The 26,338-nt window shown below is 43.9% G+C and overlaps 1 protein-coding gene across 5 annotated transcripts in view; it reads right to left on the minus strand.

The window, feature by feature from the left end:
* The window catches only part of SPECC1 (sperm antigen with calponin homology and coiled-coil domains 1), a 1,365,024-nt gene that overhangs the window by 831,170 nt on the left and 507,516 nt on the right, over positions 1 to 26,338 (minus strand). For 4 of the 5 annotated variants that reach the window (XM_078679993.1, XM_078679994.1, XM_078679997.1 and 1 more), the window contains 2 exons: positions 14,031 to 14,104; positions 11,208 to 11,383 (listed from right to left, as the gene is read on the minus strand). In XM_078679993.1, coding sequence (XP_078536119.1) covers positions 11,208 to 11,383; positions 14,031 to 14,104 — 250 coding nt within the window. The remainder of the gene's footprint in view (positions 1 to 11,207; positions 11,384 to 14,030; positions 14,105 to 26,338) is intronic. The other variant, XM_078679995.1, reaches the window with a different exon arrangement.

The following is a 26,338-nucleotide window of genomic DNA, read 5'->3' on the forward strand; positions in this document are numbered from 1 at the left end:
CCTGTGCTCGTGACGAGCTCAGCTCGTCATGAGCCACGGTGGTCGGGTGCTCATGACGAGCTGAGCTCGTCACGGCCACACCCGTTTCTGTAGAACGCTCGCACAGCAGGGGAATTAGCCCCGCGTGTGAGCGATCTAACCATTATGACGAGCTCAGCTCGTCATGAGCACAAGGGAACCATAGCTCGGGAGGGGTTAATGAAGAAATAGCTTGGCTCCAAAATTCATTAAAACTCTATTTGTCCTCATGCTGAGTCGAAGGAAAGATGAAACAGTAATTACTTCATGATAAATATCTATAAGGCACTATCGGGGTCTTTAAATATAAATACAAACACACTGGAAGAACAATTAATTCAATTCAAACTTTTCCATTAATTTGGATGGCTTGCAGCAATGAAGTTTGATTAAAAAAACATCCTTGCTTATTTTCTTAGCCTACTCTTGAAGTTTCACAACTTTGTTTTTGTTCTTCACATACTTTACATCAATGTACTTCATTTGTACATCGATAAAGTATTTGAAGAACAAAAACTAAGAAAATAAGCAGGGATGGTTAACTGATAAAACTATGTAGCTCACAAACGATAATGTGTGGAAACCTATTTACAGCAAATATTTACCATTTGCTTATCATGAAGCAACAGGTCTTCATTTGTTTTGATTCTATTAAAATGTTTGTTTCCATCAAACTTTAGAAATCCAAAATCTTTGTTTAATTTGTGGTTTCCGAACCGCTGATGCATTTTTAAATATGTGTAGTTTTTTTAGACAGCTATTTAAACTTTACCCTATGCGAGAAAAAAACCCGACGTCCTACAGCCTTTCCTTTCAACGCTCCCGGTACCCCAGCAAGATTGTCAGATAGTTCATTTTACAAAGTCCCCTAACTTTGCAGTCATAGAAAGAAAAGCAAACTCCAATCTCCTTCTTAAAAGAATAAACAGCCATTGTTCTGATGAGGCAGCCTAACATTTGACCTCTGTGTTTGAAGGCACAACAAAAATGACAAGGTAAGAACACAATTTGAAAACATCGGTATTGCTCATTCAGCTGCTGAACTCCAGCATGGTTACTTTGCATGTGCAGCACAAAAAGTGTATACATTTGTCAAATTGATTTTTATGCAACCATTTAGGTTGTAGGCAAATCTCCGCGCACTCTGCAGCGGAGCAGAGTTGACCAGCCCCCGCCTCCACCCCCTATTAACAATTAATTAGACATTAATTAAAACTAAAACAAAAAACACTTACCTGTACCGTGGCGTCCCCGGGTTGCCCTCCTCCTCTTCCTCGTCATCTCTGGGTGATCATTGTGAAAACTGCGCATGCGCACGCATGTGCATTTCTCGCAAGAAATGTGCTGGCATGCGCAGTTTTCACAATGGTCACACAGAGACGGCGAGGAAGAGGAGGAGGAGGAGGGCAACCCGGGGACGCCCCGGTACAGGTAACTGTTTTTTTGTTTCAGTTTTCATTAATGTCTAACTAATTGTTAATAGGGGGCATGGAGGCGGGTGGCGGAGCAGAGTTCCACAGAATTAGTTCCCAATTCCCTGAACCTCCACGTAGTCCCACTACGCCAGCTCCGCCCAGGGTTGCAGATTCCTGCTGCATGTCTGAAGAGTGCATTGTGCTCATTGTAGGATTGTGAAGTGTACTGTTAAAGATGAGGCACACAGGTAAAGTGAAGCAGACTTATTCATGCCACACTGTTGGCGTGTAACAACTGGCCACACACTGCAAAGAACAGCATTGATCCTTTCTATTTTATATAAATACACAAACATTGCAGATGACCATCACTAAACATAAAAACAAAATACTTGGACATAAACATCTTTCCCTTTTACAGAAAAAAACAGACATACACTCATTAATCCCACGATGCCCCAAAGTACAAGAAAAGGAAAATGTGTAGGAGAACCTAAAGAAAGCCTTGTAAGAGCATAATACCCCACAAGAGAACAATCACATGATGGAATCCTCAAAATAGCAGGTAAAATTTAAACATATTTGCCCACTTGTTTCATCACCATTGTTTCTTCTGACCTTGCATCCCTGGAGACAGAAGCCACAGAACAGCCAACATTCTTTTTTGTTATATATATTTTTATTTTATTTCAAAATCAAAGCCTGGAGGCACACAACCTTTATCTACAGAGCATGTGAACTATGATCGTACAATGACATTTACAGAAGTTCCACTGTGACATAATTCCTGTATATTCACCCATAGCCATTATCATAGTTTCTATTAACCAAGGTCAGCAAACTGTCTATATATATATATATATCATTGATCCCCCTTCTTCTCCTCCTGGTCGATTCATGTGTGTCCCTACCAATTTCAATGGTATATCAGTGGAAATGTTCTGAAATCCATAGAACTCCCTCTACCGTTCTCAGATTTTGAAAACTTTTTTGAACAAAACCTAGCTTCATAGACCACTTTCTCTCCCCCCATGTAAAATTCCATCCCTTCTTGCCATTTCCTCTTCAGTTGGACCCTTGATGCCCCCAAGCACTTGCTAAGTCCCTCTTTGCCATCGCCAGGGCTCATTGGCAGAATAACAATTTTTGTCTGAGCAAGCCAATATCATTATGGATCCCTAGAAGAACCGCTAACATTCTTAACCTTCGCCACTCTCTCACAATTCCACCATTGACCTTTCTACAGACCCACAGCACTTCCCCATGCTTAGATATTCTCCAAATCCTATCCTTCCATACCTCATCTCGCCCTTCCTCACTTTACTCAGCGGCAGATTGATATCCATAGAATTTCCCTTCTTGAAAGCCCAATCTTGCACACTCCTGTAAGCGTCATATTGGTTTTTGTTATTTTCATGACCCTTCTTTACACAAATTAAATTTTCACCTACAATGGTCCTGTATTTTTTTCTTCTTTGATTTTTATCTTAACCAACTTGCACAACCATGCTTGGAGTACCTGCCCTGTACAACCCTTTCTGAATATGTTCTGAAATCCAATACATGTGTCTCTGAGGGGTGCATTGTGATATGCCCACAACATAGAGCGAATAGTATCAACCAGATCTGTACCACTCGACACTGCTCTTTTGATACAATCACTCACCAGCCTGTTAATCCTCTTTGGCAACCCATTACCCAGTGGATGATAAAGAGTGTAAGCCTTGTGTTTTATTCCTGCCTCAGCTAAAACCACCTGCATCTCTTTGGATGTAACCTTTGCTCAAATGACTAACACCACTTCATTTGGAACACATCTGCGAAATTGAAATACACTACCTGTATCTGAATGAATCGTACTTCCACCCATTAAGACATACAATCCACTAACCCAACGGGAAGCTCTGTGACATCAGTAAAACTCAAAATAGATTCCATGCTTACCCTAAACTCACTAGCACAACCCACTTCAACAATGGTGGTAGGGGGAATCCCTACAACTGACAAAAGCTTTGAACCATTACATTCCACAGAATCCCAGTAACCATTCCAAATGCCCACCACACATTACAGGACAAGACTACCACAACAAAATATAAGGACCTAACATGTACTTACCTTGATTCATAAAGGGGACTCGCCTTTTGAGGGCGGACTGTGAATCGGGAGAATGGGGGGCAGGGAGAGGCGATATCAAGTAATGCACTCAATCACTCTAAATGAACAACAAGACAAGATGTAAAAGATAGATATTAAACATGCCCAGTGAAACAGGTGATCCTTGCCATACTGCAACACGTAGCAGTCACCCTGTCATATGTAAAAGATACCAGTCTCACCTTCTGAATATACCATTAAGGAACGAGGAATATCATTTGCCGGTAGCGCTATAGCATGGAGTAAGTCCAATAAGATATCGTGATTCACAGCACTGAGCATTGCAGTCTAGTTATGCATACCATACAATGCAGCAAATTCCTCACCTATAAATTTGAAAAGTCCACCAGGGCCTTAGCCTTCCCTTGACTGCAGAAGGGAATGCAATTATGTATATAAAAACTGTGGTGTCGACCCACAACCTTCTTCTTAAGGAGATAGGAAAGTGGTAAATCTGGCCAGATTGTTAGCATCATATTTGTGTTTGTTCAGTAATGGAAACATCAAATCATCTTTCTAATTATGTAGTTGCCTTGGACCACAAGTACAAAACTGTTTTGCAATCGCAAACGGGCAAATTCACAGAATCGGCCCATTTGCAAATGCAAAAAAAGCATTTTGATATGTTTTAATTCCAAATTTTGATATTGTAACATGTTATCGAATTGCAGTTTAGAATTGCAAATTCATACTGATTTAGTATTTGGAAAATGCCTGTTTAGGGAGTGCCTTCCTATTATCAAATCTGAATGGGGCGTATTAGTATTTTGCAACCAAATTCCGGTTGCAAAACATTAATATTTTACCGGTACATCAAAGGAGATGGTAACCAATATGCAAATGGGAAGGTCCCTTTGAGTATATTAAAATAAATATTTTTAAGAGCAGGCAGTCGTCCAATGGGCCATTTCCTACTCACAAAAATTGAAAGTTAAACGTTTTATTTCGGTTTTTGAAACACATCCCCATTTCCTTAAAGGAAAAATGGGCTGCTTTCTTTAAAAGCAATTACAGACATAGTGGCCTGCTGACCCCAGCAGGCCACCATCCTTATGATGGCTGTCATTTCTAAAGGGCCACAATTTACAACCTACCTCATTTATATTCATGAGATAAGTCAATTTAAGACTCACTAGGAATTGTTATTTAAGACTTGTAAGCTTTCTTACATTTGGAATAGTGATTTCCAAATTGTGATTCAGTAAGAATCACAATTAGGGAATTTTGGACATCTGTACCCTAGTCCTCAATTATAGACTGATTAACAAGAGTGGTAACAGCTGGGCAAATGAATATGTCATTTTCATTTAGGAGCACAGCTGGAAAAGTAGAACGCTCAGCAGGTAGGCTTCTAGTTAACCAAAAAGTCTAAGATTTAAACTGACTTGGCAGGCAGAAGAGGGAATCCCAGGGGACAGGTCTGGTTAGATTGGTGCTTTATATAACACTTGAGTTGACTAATAAATGAAATGTCCGATTTATTTTCTAGTTTTTGCAGAGATCATCGTTTACTCTTTGGTGAAACTTCTGCCTAATTTCTATGCTATGGTTTTAATTCCTTCAACTGCAATGTTGTGGGGAAGGACTATTATAAAATTATACACGATTCCTGCATGAACAAACAAGATAAGGCTCGAAGATCAAACAACAAATGTCTCCAACAGCAGTAATCTCGAATTACATCAACTGTCTACACTTTGCAACACCCAGAAGTCAGAACAAGCAGAGGATTAGAATGCGTGGAGAATCTATAACCTATTAAAAAAAAATGATGTCCTTTTCAGTGTACTCCTGATTTGTCTAAACATATATATGATGTTCTGCACATAACAGACAGAATAACAGTACTCTAAACGTCTGTGTTAACTAAAGGAAACGGTAGAATGATTGCAAAGACCCATTTCATTCCATCTGAAAATTTAAAAATATGAAATGATTGGGCAGTAGCAAGTGGAACAAGCAGCAGTGAAAGCGATCGCTTTCGCAGTTGCTATTGTAAAAACAAAACGGCGAGTGGTGCGCGCGCCACTGCCAGCATATTTTTTGATTTATCGTGGCTGTCAAGCCGCGATAATTCAAAACATATGGCCTCTGGTGCACGTAACAGACACCAATAGGACATAGGCAGAGCTACGCGACCGCCTATGGCCTATTGCGTGTTCTGTTTAAAAACAGCACGCACGCCAAGGCCAATGGGAATGGACCTTGGAAATCCACACGCACGAGCGTGTGGAATCTCAAGGTACATTTTCAAATCACCCGGAATAGGACTCGGAGCTGCGCGACACTGCTGCGCAGTGTACGCAGAGCCCGAGCCATAAAAAAAGGCAGTCATGGAGCTCCTCAGAGAGGAATGATGTGCTGCAAACTGAACAGGAGAGTGTTACTTACGCATACCAAAATATATTTTTGTTCATCAGGTCCAAAGATTTATTGACAACTTTACAGGATTTAATTTCTTATCCTCAAACAGGTGACTTTTTTTACCACTATAGACTTTCAGAATATGTATTACTACATTATGGGCGTGAGAGACACAGGAAGTGCCCGCAATTCATGAAAAGTGGAAACCATTACCAATTAAATATGCTACCATTGACAAATTCAGTAAGAGCTTTCACAAACAGTCTGGAAGTCCATGCAAGCAGAGAATCAATCGCTTGTAGCCAACTGATTGGCTGGAAACGAGAATTAATTCGCAACATGCTGATAAGCAACTATCAACATAACACTGCTGGGTTTAAATTGGGCTTCAAAAAGAACTTGAAACAATCTGCAACTTTACTAGACATCACAGTTTGAAGGCAAAGTCTGTAATATAAGAAGGAGGAAGGAAACAAGAATTGGATTGGAGCTCGCATTATATTAAATCACTGGAAGTGTGGCTAATCAATCAATGATCAGAGGCTTGAGGGGCTTTGAGGGATCTAGTGGTTGATACAGTTCGAGTAGTTCGGTTCATGCAGAGTTGAAACACAAGGAACACGACAATGAAGCAGCCATCCACAGAACAAGAATACTATGTGATATTACCATTAATGCATTCATGGTAGCAGTAGTTGTATATTTTGTGAAGGTGATAGTCTAGGGCAAGAAGGTATCTGAAGGTCTACTACTAAACGCAACTTTACATTTTTTTTCTTTAAGTTGGGCCTTCAGAAACTGTGAAGATCCTGAGGTTCAAAAAATTAAATGAAGGCTCAGCAACAGAGGGAAATGGTTCTAGCTGCAACAAAGGGCATCCCAGTTCAACAGAGCACCTTGCACTGCTCAGCCTCTTTCAACACCATCTGCTGCTCTCATTCCCCTGTGTACAATGTCTTCTGTCCCGCTCAGCCCTACTTTGCCCCGGCCACCCCAACTGCAGCTACTTTTTGGTCAACCATGCCCTGCACCGTGGCACCTTTTACCGGTGATGCTGGGAGAAGGCAGCTCACTTAGAACCAATTCCTGCTGTAGAATGACTCAGACACTGTATAATATGAAACTAGAAATTGTCATGAAGAGGTGAGTCAGTAGTGGGTTGTACGGTCACTTGAGTAGTAGCAGCCGAAAACTCAATTTTTACCAGGCTTCATCAAGATTACAATCACAGCAGAATATTTTCATGAAGACAAGTGCTACAGGCAGACTCTATGGGCATTCCTCTGCACCTACACTTAGGCCACAACTGGCAGGATGATGGATGTGATGACTGAGGCTTACACTACTTATGTGCAAGAGTCTCAGGCTCCATTTGGCATGCATTGTTGCAGACATGCCCGAGGCTATGATCTTCTAAGTTCTGTCAAACATGTGATAAGATAGTGAAGCATGCTGACCCACTTAATATAAACATGCTTATTAAGTTGTCCTCACAGTGCTACCTAACGAATGTATGGACTCTCACATTGCCAATTTTAATATTGAAGTCTGTATATCTAAGTGGCATCCCTGCATTTTCTCTTGTTTTGTATATACCGGAGGTGACAGTAGCAGATAGACCAGACTAAGGGGTCGCCCCAGTCACTTGCCAATGGACCAGTAAAGAGTTGAGATTGTGGCCTACTCCTTTTTCCCTTCCATTAAAACATTTGCATGTGATGAAAGTGTGTCCATGATTAGTCAACAATCAAAGTTTATGTTTACCCACATATATACACTGTGTGCCCATAAGGTGTCCTTTCAGTTCACGTACTTGTGTGAATAGTACACAGTGAAATTCAACTCAATTTTTTGTGGTGAGGGTTTTGAGAAAATTGGGTAACCTTTAGTTTTGAGACTCTAGAGAAACCACGGATAACAGATATATAAGTGTGCTATATTCACCCCTTACAGCGCTATTATTGTATGTGATTAACAAATGAGATTGACCCTGAAATTTCCCTTGCACTGCCTCTTGTTTTTTCCATGTATTACAATCTTTGCCCACCTCTTGCACATAGATGGGGATTTGGTCCTAAAAGAATTCCATAATCACCTACACAGCATATTGATTTTATCAGGATAGAATACCACTACCATGTATTACATGTATTATATTGAGCAAGAGCCCTGTTGAGTGGGAGTGAAGAAACTCTTCAAAGATATCAGGCGAGGAAGACTCTGTAAGACATTGTCCAAACAGGAGACGTCTGCTTGATGACAGATCATGTCCTTTGTATAGACAACAACCTTGTAGACATGGTCAGTTGCGAAGGACATTTCAGGAGTGAGAAGAAAATAATCCGAGGTGTAGAAACACTGTTTCATGAATGGGACAGCCCCAAACAGGTCTATTTGGTACACCGGAAGAAGAAAATGAAGTGCCTAGGAACAAGGTACCTTCAGCCAAGCCCTCTAGCCTGCACTATTGCTCAACTGAATCAAGGTGTGCTCACACTTCTTCTCAATATGTAGTGAGAAAAACAAATATCAATGAAAATGACACCTTTTACTTCAATGTGGTAGAGACGATAACATTTTATGGAGTTCTCAATAGCAGCATAGAAAACAATCCTAATAAAAGAAAATCTATCTATAATATAGAATGGGTGACTCTCATTCGGGATGCCTAGTCATTGACTTGGCAGTTTAGCTTTTTCAACAAGTTATGATATAGAGATACTCATTAAAATAGCAATAACTATATTCTGAAGGAAACCAGAAAACATACACATGGTATTCAAAATGGAAGAGATGTGTAAGATGTTATACTAAGAGCAACATTTCTCCTTTCCATGCCACTGAGAAGAATATATTAACATGTGCACTGTGTGTATATAAGAGGGGAAGAGCCTACACTGCCATTTGGGTACCTCTGCACTAAAACACAATGAAAATATATCTATAAATCGGATTTGTGTTATTTCAGGCTTCATAAAAGACTTACGTCAACATGTTCCCCATAAACACTTTACCAGCTTCAAGCAGAAGCCTTTACATAGAATTTAATATGTTTTTTTAATCTATACCTAAACGCTTCATTAAGATTCATATGGGGTGCCTCATTTCTATAGCAGCAGTGAGAAGACTAAATGAGGTACTTACCCTGTCTTTTTATATATGTACAAAGGAAAGAAAAACCTTACAGGCGTACCCCAAATTTTCAATAAAAGTGGTCTCACAGTTTCATATAAATCACACCACTAAATTACCAGTTTTCCTGAAGATACCCTAAGCTGCAGTTAAGAGATGATTACACACCTTAGAGAGCGCAGTTGTGTATTAGATGGGCAGGAGTATAGACCTGAGAAAGACTACGCAGCATTTGTGAACGTTGAACTTCCACGAGTTATCCTACGATATAATCAACATTTGGTAGGCAAATAATACATGCAAATATTTTGTCGACAACTGCAACTCATAGAACACTCAAGCATGAGAAACTTATTTTCATCGAATATTCTCTTTCACGTTATATGCAAAGCTGCAAACGGGGGCCTCAAGATATACGTTTCCCAAATACAACGTCGATAAACAAACAAACTATGATCCACTAGCCAGACAAGCATTTCTCAAGAATGTGTTTACTACCATGTTGCATCCTCCTCTGCCTTGTGGATGAATAACCCTGCTTTCAAACCCATGCACAGCATGCAAATCTATAACAGATTCATTCTGCAACAAGAAATCATCACTTGCCGTTCTCTATATCTGTTATTGATTCACTTCCTCCCTGTGTGGATGGAGGGTTCCAAAGAGTACTTATTGTTAATTCACCCCATCACACACACATTACAAGGCAAAACACAACCTGAAGATAGGGTTGGTATTTGGGGAATCGTGGATTTTGGGTCGAAGACAAAATGAGGCACCAATAGCTGAAGGAATCATTAAAAGTTTGACAAAAACAATAAGGAATTTCCTTCGCATACCAGGAAATGGGAAGGGTTTTCATAAAATATCAATCTATAATTGGTATCAAGTTGAAAATGTTAGCCGATTTCATGCATGTCTGGTACAGAAAAAGTCATAAGTCAGATGTGTTTAGAATGTGTCTGGATATGCTCCTACATACCAGCATTAGTTCAGTCCACCGCTGAATTCCCAATCAGACAGCGCATACTCTATGCATCATTTAAGGCCATGAGGCTATCTCGCTTTATGTGATGTTTTATTTCACGGATAACAACTTTTCCATTATTGCTGTGCAGATGTGCAAACGCTGTTCTCTACCTGCATAGCTTCGTGGGTAGTTCCTGGGTAGAACATCAAGCAGAAGTCCTGCACCCAGCCACAAAGGCTTTCAACAGACGGAGAGGCAGAGACAATACCACGCAACAGCAATTTAACAATTCCACAATGTTAATCTTAACCATACTTAGGGTGCAAATCCTTTGGCAGCAACTCAAGTCTTGCAACAACAACAAAAGAGTCATCTATAATGGGTAGCTACGGCAAAGTAGCTCATTCTAAAACACTTTTGTGAGGCGCCACTATAATATGCTTATACAAATTGTATACTAAGTTTTTTACAAGATGTTAACAGCACTTCTTCCATCATTTGTAGTCAATCAACTGTACAGGAAATATTTTGAGCTGCAGTTAAAAAGTAAGGGATAATTGGCTCCTGATTACTAAAATAAGTAGAGGGGATGGGCTACACGTTGATAAGATCTCATCCAACCTGCACCCTAACCACTGCTCCCCATCCTACTTAAGCTACAATACATCATACAATGGCGGAATAGGCCTCCTTACTACATATTCTTATGTTCAAAACAGAAGAATTACGGAAATAAATTCAATAAGGATGCAATGACATGTAGCCTAACAAACAGAGAAAAAGATACCTTCAACTGAACAGGAGCCGGCACGACCCTAAAAGAGAGGGCGTGAAAGGGCTTCCTTAATCCGGGTGAGCAGCTGTAATATAGCAGGTCTCAAAATAAAGATGTTATAAACCCTCAGGAACCAAGGTATCCGGTGCCCCTAGAATTATGTGCCATCTATGAAAATGGCCTGATTAAATTGTCCAAAATCTCTGAAACTCTATGGCCGCACAAAGAGTAAAGCAGCTATTAAAGACAGACAGGACGCCATGTTATCAACATTTAGGCTACAGACCATGCGTTGAGCGCAAGCATGCGAGGAGACATGGAGAGCAGTTGCACATAGAAAATAGAACGAGAATAACTCAAAAGAACACAAACCGACCTGCATCCGCGCACCTCCTCTAGCTCCTTCTGTAGCCGGGCACTTCTCTCCTCCTCTTCCTGCAGCCGTCGCCGTACAGTACGCAACTCCTGTTGGGCCTCATTCTTTATATCATTGGCGACTACCACCGCAGTCTGCAGGTCAGCCTGGAAGAACTTCCACTCCTCCGCGTCCTCCTGGCATGGAGATATGAGGTAGAAAAGGGATCATAAGAGCTGGATTGCAGAATAGAGGGAGGAGTCTGTGTCCGGGGCGGCGAGGCGCACAGAGTCATGATAGTTTTAAGTTCAAGGGCTTGTGTTACGTGCTTCTCAAAACCTCTGGTTTGTTCTCATCACTAGTCCCTCCGAACCCTCTTGCTCTCTGCTTTATTGTGAGACTGTTGTAAATTTCATATCCAAGAGTGCTTTGGGCAAAGTGCCGGTGTCAAGATGTCTCCATAGAAAGTTAGTTAGGTTAAACAGAAACCCTAGTATACTTAAACATGAGTGATGAGAGGCAATAACCTGAGGTGTGGCACCTGTGAGGTGATCTGACAACAGTAATCCATTATCCAGGAGAGCCCTGGAGTTCTGTCTTCCCATGAGAGGAAAATATATCTGGACCACCAAGACTTGTCTGGAAATCTCTAAACACTTTATAGGCCTATCTATTGCATGGATGACACAAACATTGTGATTTAATTCTCAACAAATGATTTCAGCATCATTGTAAAAACAAAGGGAATCTTAATTTTTGAAGTTCTGCTCTACTGTTCCCCGCAAAACCAAAGTTGCAACACTGGGCAGGAGGGCCATGAGAAGCCTTCAAGAATTGGGTGTTGCTATTGGTACAGCTTTAGATTTGGGTCAGAGTAAGATGTATAGTGTGAGATTGGTATAAGCCTGGCTCTTCCACGAGCCCACATTTTTGTTTTAATTATTGGCTTATGGAGACCTGCCAACTTTTGAACAAAGTTGCGATCCATCTCACTAGCTGCTCATCTCAAGCCTTAGATATGACCCCATCCACCAGTGAATCAAGGTTGACAGAGCTCCTAAAACTCAATGGTTGCAAAACAGAACGATTTCTTAACTCCAAATGCAACTACCACATTAAAGGTCAATCAAACAGCTGCTTTCATTCTAGATTACCCAACCAAACATAGCACATGTTGAATAACTTAGAACCAGACTCAAAATGACCTTGTGCAATCAAATCAAATCTGTGAACAGTACATTCCATCAGGGCCGGACTGGACGTAGCGGGCACCGGGCATTTTCCCGTTGGGCCGTAAGTGTGGGGGCCAGTTTTGTTACTGGGGGCCGGTTTTGCAGCAGTACTGCAATATCGGCCTCCTGTAACAAAAGCGCCAGCCGTGCTGCTTCTCAATAGCCCCCTCCCCGGGCCGGTTAGCAGAATTGCCAGGGCTGGTTTGTGTTCCCAGTCCGGCCATGCACTCCATCACCTGCTCTGCTTTTCCCGCCCTATCATTACCAAACCACGATCAACTCCTATCTGGACTACAATAACCCACTCTGACTTGCAGTGTCAAAATATATAACAAAAGGAATAAGGATCAGTACACCACCGCGGGACTGTTATTTGCAAACTGGCATTGGAACTGTAATTTCTCTCCATTTACCTCACTCTTTGGCTCCCAATCAGTACCGTAATTACCATCAGGCACTTTACGTCACAAACAAATGTGTCAGTCATCCACACCTCAAAAATTCCTCAACAGTTAGACACATTATACTCTCATACACCCTGTATATGCACATCCATCTTATTCTGTTTCCAGACCCGATGGACACCCTGGAGCTTAAACGGAGGTGTTTGTAGAGCCAGCCTTTCCAAGTCCTGCATCAATTTATTCATCACCCAATAAGTCTTATTTACTTGTACTTATAGCTTGGGTTGCAACCCTTGTCCAGACTGGGTGCAGACTAGGTAGGGCAGGCATGCATGGCCAGGAGGTGCGTGACTAAAAGGTTGCTGGGGAGTTTGGGGAATGGTTGATGTAGTTGAAGCTTGTGAGTCATGGACACAGACTGTGCAGATAAGTGTGCTTGTCTTAAGAGGGATGCAAGACAGACTAAGAACTTACATACATATTAGCTGAAAACAACTTGAGTGTTTTATAGATAACTGATGATAGTGCACACATTTTCGGATGCAGCAAATGTTCCAAAAGACCATAGGAGCAGGAGGTGGTGGTGGTGGTAAACAGTGGGACGTGCTCTGTTACAATAGGTGGTCCAGCTTCTAAATGAGTTTGGATGAAGGAGGTTGCAGAATTACTGATTAGCTTTCAAACTTAGAAATGAATGTGTGTGCAATAGGCAAAATATGATGTAGCTTAACATAGGTTTTGTTGTACTGACATAGATATGGACCGACCGCGTCCACCCTTTGTGGTATCACATTCTTAAGGATTACTGACATGTTAAGATATACAAAATCAGCTAACAGTTAAGCCTTCCAACTAGTTAAGTTATGTGCATCTGATTTAAGGTTTACTGAGGAAACTGGAGTTGGCTGTTTTGAGAAAAAGTCAAGACATTGATATGAAGGAGGGAAAAGGATAGGTCTGATGTGGGAGGATCTGAGCAGCAAACAGGAAGCCTAAGTGGGATGGCAGTGAAAGTGTTATTGTCCTATAGGGTCAAGCTGTAGAAGCCTTGCCCATGGTCCATTGTTAGGGGTCGGCAAGAGCAGGACATGTGGGGCTCGTCCCAGTGCAGGGAATTCCTTGGACAAGGGGAAAGAACCGCCCACCAGCAGCAGCTAGTGCAAGGAGAAAGATGGCGAAGAGCGTTCCTCCTTCTCACCTTCACTTACCTTCATCTGCTTGTTCAGAGATTTCATCTGCTTCTCCAAGTCGAGTTTCTGCTCCTCCAGCTTGATTACTCTGCCTGGGGAAAAATTTAAATGACAAATATCAGTGAAACAACTTGCGCCACAAAGCCAGCATCAAATTCAAAGGGCCTGCTGGGGTCGACTCATTCTTGTTGACTCATTCTAAGCCACTTGCCAAATAAGTAGATATTTATAGGGTGAAAAGCCCTCCTTGTACTGTACACTCGCACAGTCTTTGCAAGTGTCCATCTGAGTGAATGCGGGTTGAGGTATACAATATAATGACCTGTGAGTGGAGGCATGTGTCCTTACTAGAACAGCCTAAAGTGGAAAAATTACTTTGGAACATAAGGCTACTTTGGAAATATTTCTAGGATAGTGGTTCTTAACCTGTGGTCCAGGGACCTGTGGGGGTCTGCAAAGCCTACTTAGAGGGTCTGCAACTGCTTAGAAAATGAAATAACATCAACAGATTAACAAAGTGTATATAAATAGAGAAGCAAAATGACCTATAGAAAATTTTACAACATTTAGCAAATGTGAAAGAATTTGAAACTGAAGGCTAAAAATTAAGTTAGTAGCTTCCAATTGATTCAAGGGAGCAGTGTACGTGCATCACACAGAATACAGTATGGACGATCAGTGGCCTCAATTGAATTTAGAAAAGCTCCAACCTTCCCATTAAAATTACATTTTAGATATTGGTGTGTGAATTAAACAAAATATTTCATTATTTATGTATTTGTTTGATTAATGCCTGTGTCTCTAATGTTTTGCAGTTCAAATTATCGAAAATGCTTAGGCCGGGTCCCTGTCTTCCTGTAATTACTCAGTGGGGTTCCCTGAATTCCAATAATGATAAAGTGGCGGTGCACTGAAGTCAAAAGGTGAGGAACCACTGTACAAGGGCTGTGTTCTAGGAGTGCATCGAAATTCTTGGAAACTTGCAAGAAAAAACAATGCTTTCCAAAACTTTTATCCTGATTACAATTCTGAGAAATACTTGTGAGCTGTATGGAGCAGTTGAAATTTCTATCTATCCACACCAAGGAACAGAGGATAATTGTGGGGTTTCCACTGAGGAAAGTACAGTGATGTCACCAGTTAAAAAAGCAGCATGCAGCTTCTGCTCAGTTTAGAAACTTACAGAATAGCCATCTCCATGCTTCCCACTGTGATCCAGACTTGTATTTAGACAGATGACGGTGAGAGTGAGGTCACCCAAGTAGGTTGTAGCAATCCTCTGCTCTTCAGCCGTGCTAATGTAGCACGTGATGCGGCCCTAAGCCAGCGGAGGCCTGGTCGCTGAGGCTTGGCTGCAGCTGGTAGACTGGGCATTTTCCACATTAGATTACAGCACACTCCATTGTTGCACCCATTACATGCAACTGAAGCTATTTTTGAAATATTTCAAATTAGAACATTGGAATGTTGGGAGCTCAATTGAAAACAATGGGGTGCTCTGCCCGGTAGACTCCTGACCTCCAACATTCCAATGTTGTCCTTCACAGCGGCTGCTGTGAAGAAAGGTCTCACGGAGCCGAATCCCCTCTGCTCCAGGAGGCCTTTGTTTTATTTGTTAGAACAGTATGCCCTCTAGTGGCAGAATGTTCTAATAGCCTTATAGGTCTCCATAGCTGGGCTATACCAGCATTAAAGTCTGCTCGGGCCTTTATCGCTGGAGAAGTCCTTTAATGGCCGGTATAATCTGCTACGGTGATCTGGAAGGCTATAGTAATGCACAATGAAAATGGGTAAGAAGACTTTTCCAAACTAATGTATTCTTTGAATGATGTGTCATCTTAAAGTCCATTAATCCTTTGTGAGAGTTAGATTAGTGTAAAGGTTATGGTAAGGATAGCTGGTTCTGTCAGCACAAACTAAAGAAGGAATCACAGACGGACTGAGCTGCAAAGAAAGGAGATTTCTTGACTAGCTACAACAAAATTAGCTTATGAAGTCCATTCCAAAAAGATGTTGGGTTTCCGATCTGAAACACAAACAATCCCTTGAGAGGAGATAAGGTAGCCTCCTATTTTTCCTGGAACCATTGGAAGCAGGACTAAGTGACACACATCGATCGTCATACTTGCCTAGAAGAAATTCTACTTCTGTACTCATGCCACCCTGCAGGATCAGAGGGTTTTCTAGGGGCAGCAAAGATTTAATTATCCTCCCCTTCCTATTCTTGGTGTTGTTTGGTGGTGGGAGGCAACACTGCTTAGCATAGTTGGAAATTAGGAAATGATCCATACATCGGGCCAACCATTTACTTTCTGCCGTAGACGGGAATTGGGCTCCCCCTGAGGACGTCCGCCCCCTCCTGCACGAGAATTTCTGATGTACATAAGATGCTGCGTGGACACAACGTTCTCTTAGAAGGCAACGAGGCACCATCTACATTGCTCCCAAGGCCATGTTGGCCTGTAACTTTCTTCTAATGGTGGGAAAGAGCAGGTTAAGTGAGTTGGGGGAAAAGCCGAGGTGGGAAAGAGAGACACGTCAAACTAAGGGGCTTCAAGACCTGGACAACTACCCTTATCGAGTAATCCCTGTCTATGGATGGGGTCATAGAGGGCAAAGTGAGTAAGTGGGGGATGAACATGGATGTTCTCAGATGCCCAGAGAAGCTAACGGCCTGATTTAGATGTCGGCAGACGGGTTAACCCATCACAGCAGTGATGGATTTCCCGCCCGCCAAAATGTAAATCCCATAGGATATAATGGGATTATATTTCAGTGGAGGGATATTCGTCACCGTTGTGAAGGTGTAACTTGTCACCTTTGATCTAAATCAGGCCCTAAGTTGGTGATGCAGGTACATGGGAGGACGGGGTTCAGGGCCGCAACAGCATGGCAAGTGAGCATCCCTGCGGCAATAGCATTGAGGTGCCGCAGAGGCAGAATTTAGGGGTGTAGATGTTGCCCACAGGACTCCAGTGGAAGCGGACACAGCCAGAGCACTCTCATCCCAGCAGTTTGGGAGGAGGGACGAGAAGCTGTAGCTCAGACCACTGAGGTCGATGGAGAAACAGGAGGTGACTAGTGCAGCACTGGCAGGCAGACACAGAGAAGGAAGAGGCCCTTGATGCTCTCCCAGGGATACAAGGAAGGGGACAAGAGGCAAGTGGTCTTCCACCCAGGATAATACCAGAGGATGGACGGCGGGGGCAGGCAAATAGAATGTGGAATTAAAAGGATTGGATGTGGCTGGTGGTCATCATCTGCCAAATGAGTGCACGTAGGGCCTACCACTGCTCGTGAACTGAATGACTGCACAATAGGTGTTGGATATTAATGAAGCCTGAGGGCTGCAAATGGAATAAGGAAAGTTGCCACATCAGTTCTGCTGTAACGGATATGGGGCCAATGGAGCTGCAAAGGTTGTTAACTGTGACACCACCACTGGCAAGGCTCCCATCATACTTATTTCTGCTCCCTGCCTGCAGCATATTTGGCAGGGAAGACAGAAAAAACCTAGTTGGGAGTATAAGAAGGAAGAACTGGCATGTTTTAAGGGCCAGGGTGCAGCGAGACACCAGTTAGTAGCTGAATTGGCCGAATCAGGTTTAAGACAATGAATTTAAAGTGCTTTCAGTGAACTGTCTCCGCTGTCCAGTCATCAGATTGGCAAGTCAGCAGCTGTTAAGTTCTTCTGGTGTCTGTGCTGGGTGAAGGGCAGTCTTGCCTCAAGGATGGTGCAAAATACCAACCCGGTCTTCTTGTTTTAAAGAGAAGGGACTGTGTTTTTGGGTCACTTTGCAAAACAGGGTCCCTTAAGGCAAAATCTGTTAAATTTGGTTTAGGGCAGATGGGGGCAAAAAAAGAGCCTTTAGCTTGGTTGGTTTAGTCAAGCTGACTAGAGGATAAGTCAGTCAAACTGATGGGAAGACCAGCAAGTCTGTATAATTTAAAGGATCTGTGAGAAGCGATAAGGGCTGGGCAAGGGTTAGAGGCCTGAAGGTGGACAAAGTAAAGCGCAGCAGGCATTTTAAGCAAGTTCAAAGGGATCCATTTTTGAATGCACGAAGGAAGGTTTGGAAAACTACGCTCCAAAACTAGAGCAAGAAAAATGCAAAAAATGTGCTGCACATGATATTAACTGGCCAAGGTTCCTTCAAGCCGGTGAACCTGAGTTCTTTGCCGCTAGGTGGTGAGCGTGCGCGCGGCTTTATCGAAGCAGAACAGAGCAGACACAGACACCGAGCGAGCAGGAGGCGCGGTGGGAGCTGCAGTGAGAGGCTTCTTTGGGGTTTTCTCGGGGGTATCCAGCCTCAGCCCCAGCCCTAGCCCCCCGCACTTTGATTTTCAGCTCTCCAGCTCTCCTTCAGCCGCGCAGACGGGAGGCCGGGAGGCCGGGAGGCCGAGAAGCCGAGACCTTGGACCTTGCCCCTGCCCCTGCATAACGTCCGGACGCTCCGGGCAGCTCAGAGCCACCGAGGAGGAAGGAGAGGTGTGGTCGGTGAGTTCAAGGGGCGAGGAGCCCACCGTTTGGTGTTTGGTGTCCGGTGGTTCGCAGGAGGCAGCCCAGTAAATTGGCTATTGCGCTTCACCTTGCAACTCGTTGCTTGCTCGTTGCTTGCTACAGTCGGCTGCTTTGCTGTGTTCTATGGCCCAGGGCCAGCATTAGCAACGCCCCGCCTCCCGGGAAACCCTCCTCCTCTTGGACCTTTCTTGGACCTTTTCTCGAACCTTTCCTGGCCTGCCATCGAGAGGCTGAGAGGCAAGTGAGTGGAAGTGAAGGGCAGGGTAGGGACAAAGCACGAGCGCGGTTTCCATTAGAGGCAGCCGCTAAGTAAGAGCCCGGGGGGGGGGGCAGCCAAGGTCAAGCTGACTAGGCCCGTTTTGGCTCAAGGTACCCCCTGAGTGCACCGCTCGTCCGAACCAACCGCCCCCCTCAGTGCCCCACCTCGGCTCATCCTTGCCTTAACCAGCAGGCCATTCAGCTTTTTCTCCAGCTCCAATTCCAATACATTACTGTGAAGGACAAACATGCGTTCAGATACCAAATGACAGGCTACAACAAACAAAGCATCACGCAGCAAAAAGATCAAGAAGTCAGACGCATCAAAACAAGCTCAAGCAACTTCGCCCCTAGTCGTTTTGCAGGAGGGGGTGTGCGACGGAGAGGGGACAAGCGAGACAGTACGTCCGCCCTCACCCCCGGTTAGCCCCAGCCGGTTACGAGGAAATCAGCAAAAGATCAACACATTTTTCTTTTTAAAAGACCCTGTATCGGCAATGTTGGCAACAACAAGGGAATTCAGGAACCTACCAAGTCCCATCCAACCGGCCAAAAAGACAAACTCCAGCCACCCAGGAACCCCAAATTGTGGCAATTCATCAACGGCCTTAAACCAAACTTCAGAATCTTTCATCCAATCTAAACCGGTTCCATTAATTGAGCAACCATTCAAGTCTCTCACAAAAAAAACAGATCTCGTACAGACAATGATTCATAATTGTAGCTCTCCAAAAGCAAATCAAACAAGCCCGGGTAAAAAACTTGTTTTGCCCTCACCCATTTCTTCTGGTCAAGACTCTTTAGAAATCTTTTTCAATGATTTCAATAATAAATCGATAATGGGCTATAACAATCATGCTCTTGATCACAACAAGGCTAAAACCAATCATGGGGATGGACGTTTAAAAACGCAACCAATCCAGGGGCTTATAAGGCAAGATGACCAGATTGACCACTCACCTGGATTTAATCTTCCTAATTTGGTCAATGCGACACTGGTCTCGGCCCCAAGCCATCAGTCACAAAAGTTAAATCTAGATCTAAATTTGGTCTATGACCAACTGGCCGAGGAACGAAATCTAAATCCAGTGGTGTCTATGCCCCATAATGAGGTTGCCTCTAGCACGACTCATAGAATCTTAATCGACGACACCTCGGGAACTCGCAGCATCTACCAAAAAAAAATCAACACAGTCTCCTATATCAATTTCTTCGACAAATTCGACCTCCCAACGGGAGGAGCAGATTAAGATCAGCTCCAACGAACCGCCTTCCGGGTCCTGGGGGAACACTCTGATTAGCACTTTGGACCAAGCTATAAAGGCTCTCAACTACCAATCCGATAAGATGGAGGTCCAAATAGACTTGATAAACGTCATTGCAGACCACATTGCCCAAATCAGTTCTAAAACGGACACAATTATCACTCTCTTGACAAGCAAACAATCCTCGGATACCGCCCTGGCAAAACAGGCTTTTACTGACAAAGGCCTTACAAGCCCATTGTCCAGTTGCGACTGTGGGCGCATCATCGAGAAACTGGCCACACTCCCTGCAATACTCAAAGATATTTTGGGAGCAGTAAAAAAAGGAAACAACCAGATGATAAATCTAGTTCCATCGGGAGAAAATTATAACACGGGGAAACCAAGTGCTCCAACCCTTCAACCTCCATTATGCGAGAGTCCAGATGGGAACGGGGATCCTTGCCCGCCACCCCACCGAAAGTCGCAGAATAAAGCTTCCTCGATCTCGATCGTCCATTCGCTCAAAGGTATGGTCGATCCTGAACCCCCGCAACCCGACAACCTTACAAAAAAACAAAGGAAAAGAGCAAGGAAAGCTAGGTCCAAATTAAAAGGTAAACAAGGGTTCACCATCGACAACTTCTTTTCAAAAACTTCGATCAATCAGCCAAGAGCAAATGGATCAGCAAACACCTCTTTCAACACTGTCACTATTTTGTCGGAAGAACAATCCCTCATCCAGGCAAAAACTTCAATGAAACATTCCAAACTGTGGGCACAGTCTTGCGGCACAGGCCAACCATCCTCAGAAGGACTGAGCAAGACTCAGAAAGGACTGCTCGTACCAACATAAACTCACCCTCACAACTTGCCCCGGAATCAACATCAATGGTGAAAACCTTTAAACCGACTCCAAATACTAATCAGACTCCCGTACAAGGAACTAGACCAATAGCTGGGAGTGACCCGCTCGAAAAAACATGTCCCTCGGAGCAACTAACAATTAACCTAAAAGGAGTCACAACATCATGTAGGACCCAACGAGGAATTGGCCAAACTCACACCCACTCGATTTGACCCCGATCAAAATAACCAAAATCGGGAATGACAGGCAGTGTACCAAACAAAAAACAACGGCCCAACCGGGAATAATGCAACACAAACCAGGAACCCGTGTCCCACAAAGGAACATCACCCGGATTTTAATAACTAAAAATGGGCAAAACCACAATTGTACAGTGCAATCACACCCGGTTATTGAACCCAAAAACAACCATAAGCCACCATTAACCCTTTCTCCCGCAAGGGGCTCCAGCGACAAGGGTTCAACACAAAACGTGACCAAAAAAACAAAAAAGCATTTGCAATGCAATAGGTCTCGCAGCATTAAAGTTTGAGTTACCTGCATTGTAAATGACAATGCTTTGCATAATTTTTTTTTCTTTAATTTGTAATTGGTATAGGGAACGCGCTTCGCGCGCTTCTAGCCGAGACCTAAAAACACACAGACATTTTCAGAAGAGTGCAGAGCCTCGAATGCTGCTGTTCACAGCGAGAGCACTTCTATTGTTAGTGTGGCCCCGGCACCTTGAGAGGGCTGGCTTGTTCCACCTCCCCATGACACCTCAAGGCCACCCTTGCACATGGGTAGGCAGAGTGTAGCACATTGTAGTGAAGCAGATAGATAGATTGGTAGATAGATAGATAGATAGATAGATAGATAGATAGATAGATAGATAGATAGATAGATAGATAGATAGACAAACAGATATATACACACAGTCAGGAAGATAGGCAGACAGACAGTCAATTCAGTGTTGTATCCTCCCGAGAACGATACATTGAATACTTTTACATCCTGTAATGCCAAACAAAGTCTGTTCTATATTTCGAAACACCAGTACCGCATTATGAGGTGCCATATACAATTCGCAGCTTTATTATTGTAATTATTGCAGATTTAGTAGTATGCTTGGGAGCAGGATGCGTGACTGCATCAGGTGAGATGGCGCGGGGGCGGTCCTTTAAGTGTGATTTCCAGGTGCGTGGTAGTGTGTGTATGGCAGTAGCAGAGTCTGTTTAAGGCTGCTGTAGTGTGGGTCTTGACGCATCTTGGCTCCTGTTAGATTAAGGCTAGCAAGCCTCACCAGTTCTACTGTTCAGGGGCTGCTCCGGGGGGCGCCTCTCCTCACACAGTAAACTGCCCGCCCGTGCGCCGCGGTCGCGGCTATTTATAGCAGGAGTCCCAGAGACTGACGGCGGTAATGGAAACCTTCCACCCAGACTCAATATCCCCCACAATTGGAAACCCGCGATGCAGTCACTCCCAGCTCCGAAGGCAAAGCTGCAAGGTGTGTGGGAGCCAGCATGGGGTGCAAACAAACGCAACTCACCCAGAAACTCCTGGGAGGAGAGTCGTGCGCAGCCCTTTCAATAACTCCGCTCGGATACAGAGTAAGATTCCGGGATGTCTGGGGTTAAGTAGCTTTTAAAACGCCAGCTCTACACGGCTTCCGTAATGAAGAGCTGCCTTTAAAATCTAACATTCGCTACAAACACGCCACGCGCAGGGAGCCCGCTCGGTCGGACACAGACTTGTTTTAAAAATTAAAATAAACAGGTGGGCATGCTTCGCGCGCTTCTAGCCGAGACCTAAAAAATGACTTATTTGTGAATGAGGGCTTAATTAAAAAAAAAAAAAGTTTTAAAGGTAACTCAAGTTAATAACATCATTTTTCAGGCAAACAAGCAGTTGCAAGGGAATCTTGCCGGTTTGTGAAATAAAAGTGCACCACTGCATAGACCTAGGAAAAGCACGACGCTGCACTACAGGCAGGCCAGTCATCACCTGCAGAGACTCCACTGGCACAACCGAATCTTCAATCTTCATTTATTGAGACATCTTGTCATGTGACCTGCTCGCTGCCGACACCGGGACACAACCTGCAGGTCACGTGGCTGAGCTCTGGCTACTCCTCTCACTGTGTCACCCGGTCAGTTCTCATAGCGCTGCGAGTCCACTACAACAGCGGCTGTTATCACAAGTGCATGTGTTGTGCTTGTGCGGTCACATGCTTGTAGGAGAATTTGAGTTGATATGAGGGGTTCTAACCCAACCACAGAACATATGTTCATTGTGGATTTTGCGCACAACAGTTTAATGCATACTAGTACATAGGGCAACAAAAAATGCACAGTAGTAAAGATTGTGGGGATGTCTGTACAATACTGAAGTGTAAATGTGTGCGCATGTGGTAGTGTGATACTGGGTAGCTCCTATACTATGGAGAGCATGTTTGTACGTATGAGGATGAATGTTTACAAAAAGTGTGCACACAATTGTGCCTGCGCTTTTTTCACACCCTTTGTGAGTCTCATTGCATACTTATGAAGAAAAGCGTTTCAAGCCTGTGTGTGTGTATATCCATCCGAGTGTGTATGTTTGTTTCGGAGTATATTTTCTTGTATATGGCACTCACTCCAAACTGGCATGCCTTTAGGCGCCGTGGACACATTCAGGTTTGAATATGCAGCTTGTGCAAGGCACTGCAATGAGAGCACTGGAGCTCAAGGTGGAAATGTTTCACTGCCACAAGTCTGATGGTGAGTACCGAGTTGACATGAGTGTCCGGGGGTTCTCGGTTTTTGAAGGCTGTGATGGTTGTGGTGCAGTGGGTTGTTGGTTTTCAGTAGTCTGACGCTGTGAAGGTTTGAAGATGTTAAATGTCCTGATGTGGAAAGTCCTGGGAATGACTGGTCTTGAATGCATCTTGTTTGTGATTATTCTCATGGTGTAAGTATTACAACATGTGATTATATTGAGTGGTGAGTTGTGTCCAGAATTCGAATGCTCGGAGTGTCCCGGTGGTGAAAGGCCCCCACCCACCCCGTACTGCATGAGGAGCGTGTTCTTAAGGTCCTCATGGCTGGAATAACAAAGAGGTGCGGGAAGGGCCCGGGAAGGGCCCGGGAAGGGGGGAACGGAGCGGACCGTGGAGCTGAGGACGGAGGACGGAGATAGGAGGGGTTTACCTGCGGAGGACGTTCACACAGAGTAGTGTGTTATCCCAGCTGCAGTTGTCAACGCGAGGAGTGGAGCGGACCCGCAGAGCCGAGGAGTATCGTGCTGTACCAGCTGCAGTCGTTAGTGTGCGGGGAAGTCAATTGGAGCGCCGAGACTGGTAACCGGCAACTCGGCAAAAACTGTCTGTAAGCGGAGCGGACTCACGGTGAAAGGGCGTCAAAGAGTGTCCCGGTAACAAAAAAAGATCACCTCGGCTGTATGTTGTATAACAGCGCCGCGCGCCCCTCTAAGTCAATTGGAGCGCCGAGACTGGTAACCAGCAACTCGGCAAAAACTGTTCGCGGACAGCCTGCCGGCTCCAGCCCTCTGCCTCCGCCCCTACCGCAATCTCAGTCTCCGACGTCCGCCTGTTTATCAGCGCCGCACGACTCTCTGCAGACTCCCCCTGCATTCCAGAGAGGCGCGCGGCGCGATCCGGTCTGCCATGCCATGCTGTGGAGACAAGACCTGGCCGCGCGCACAACGTTATCCTATGGGGAAACGCTGCGCGCGGCCAGGTCTTGTCTCACTTCGTCGTTCTCAGACTGCTGAGACGCCGACTATAGTTCTCTGGCAAGAACGCACTTTCAGCGCGTTACTAGCCGAGATCTAAAAAGCATCCAGTGAATAACCCCAATCACTCTATCACATGACCGCAAGAATTATTGAAAAACTTGATACCAGATCTAGAACCAATGCTAACATTTACCCCCGAATATGAGTCAAAGGGCTTGCATGACCTTCTAAACAGAGGAAACTTACTGAAATTATTTGGACTTGTTCCTCTCAAGACCTTGTCTCAGTTGTGTTCGGTCAAAAAAAAGATCATACAAACATCGAAGTTTCGGTTACAACCTGGGCCACCAAGAAGATAGCCGCAAGAATCTTTGCAAACAAAAGATCATTCGAACACTGGGGAATTATCATTACACAACATACACGCAAGAGATATCCCTTCCCGCTTGTAAAAAGTTTGCAGAATACAAGCAGTGAGGACAGAACCAACCACAAGCAAACCTCGTGTCTTCATGGTGCCCTCTCGGCTACACTAGCCCAAGAGAACTGTGGTAACGATATATTCCAAACGCAATCTTGTCCAGGCGGGTCCCAAACCCAGGACTGATCATGGATCCTGTTAGCCTTAAATCAAAAGTATACCTAAGAAAAATGAACTTTTAAATCAAAGTACACGGCCAAAACTTGTATTCAAGGATGGGGTTAAAATGCCTAAAATAGGCATCTGCAGTTGGAATACTCATGGATTTAGTAGTATGGATCAAGACAGTGATACTCAATTGTTTTTTAACAAACATGACATTCTACTACTACAAGAGACCTGGAACCTGGCATACCCCGCCATTCCTGGCTTCACCGAATTTCACATCCTTGCCGATAGAACATCCAATTTTGGGCGCCCCAGTGGTGGGCTATCCACTTACATCTCGCAGAAATACAATTGGGAGCCGGAAAAACAGGACGTGGGACTAAACTGGGTGCAGGTAACCAAGATCTCTATAAAACCCCGCCACCAATTGTTATTAATAAACATTTACATTCACCCTGATCGAACGGAAAAAAAAGAGAAACTGGCCGTGCTTACTGAACTTATAAAAACACTCCAGAAATCAAATTCCCAAAGCTTGCTGATTCTATCAGGCGACTTTAATTTAAACCTAAATGATGACTATTTATATACTCACATCTCTAGACAAAAAACCCGGGCAGAGCCCAACTCATCAATCTCAAAACAACTGACTACGTTGGGATTCACAATCTTAAAGTCTGAAACAGTAGGCAGATTGACAACAGCTCTCACATACATGAGTGGCATGGTTTTGTCAACGATCGACTTTACCTTATTCAGTAACAAACTGATCGACTTATTGGAGGGCTATGAAATAGTAATGCGATCTGAAAGTGACCACCTTCCTCAAATTATTTGGATCAACTTAGGGGTGCCGGAATCTGCCCAACTAACAGCTCTCTCTGCTCATACAGAGAAATTCAATTTACGAAGACTGCATTGGAGAGGCAGCGGAACCAAAGCCATCTACGAAACCGCAAGCAATTTCTTTGCTCTACACGAAAATGAACAAAAAGACGATCCGGTTTCAACTTGGGAAAATCTGTTAGACATCCTGTCCATTCAACACTCGGTACCCTTCGCTTCGCATCAAGTCCCATTAGTTTTACGGGAACCATGGTTTAATAATAAACTAAGACAGGAAAAGAGAAA

This window comes from Lissotriton helveticus, chromosome 3_1 (assembly GCF_964261635.1).
Source record: "Lissotriton helveticus chromosome 3_1, aLisHel1.1, whole genome shotgun sequence".
NCBI classification, from domain to species: Eukaryota; Metazoa; Chordata; class Amphibia; order Caudata; family Salamandridae; genus Lissotriton; species Lissotriton helveticus.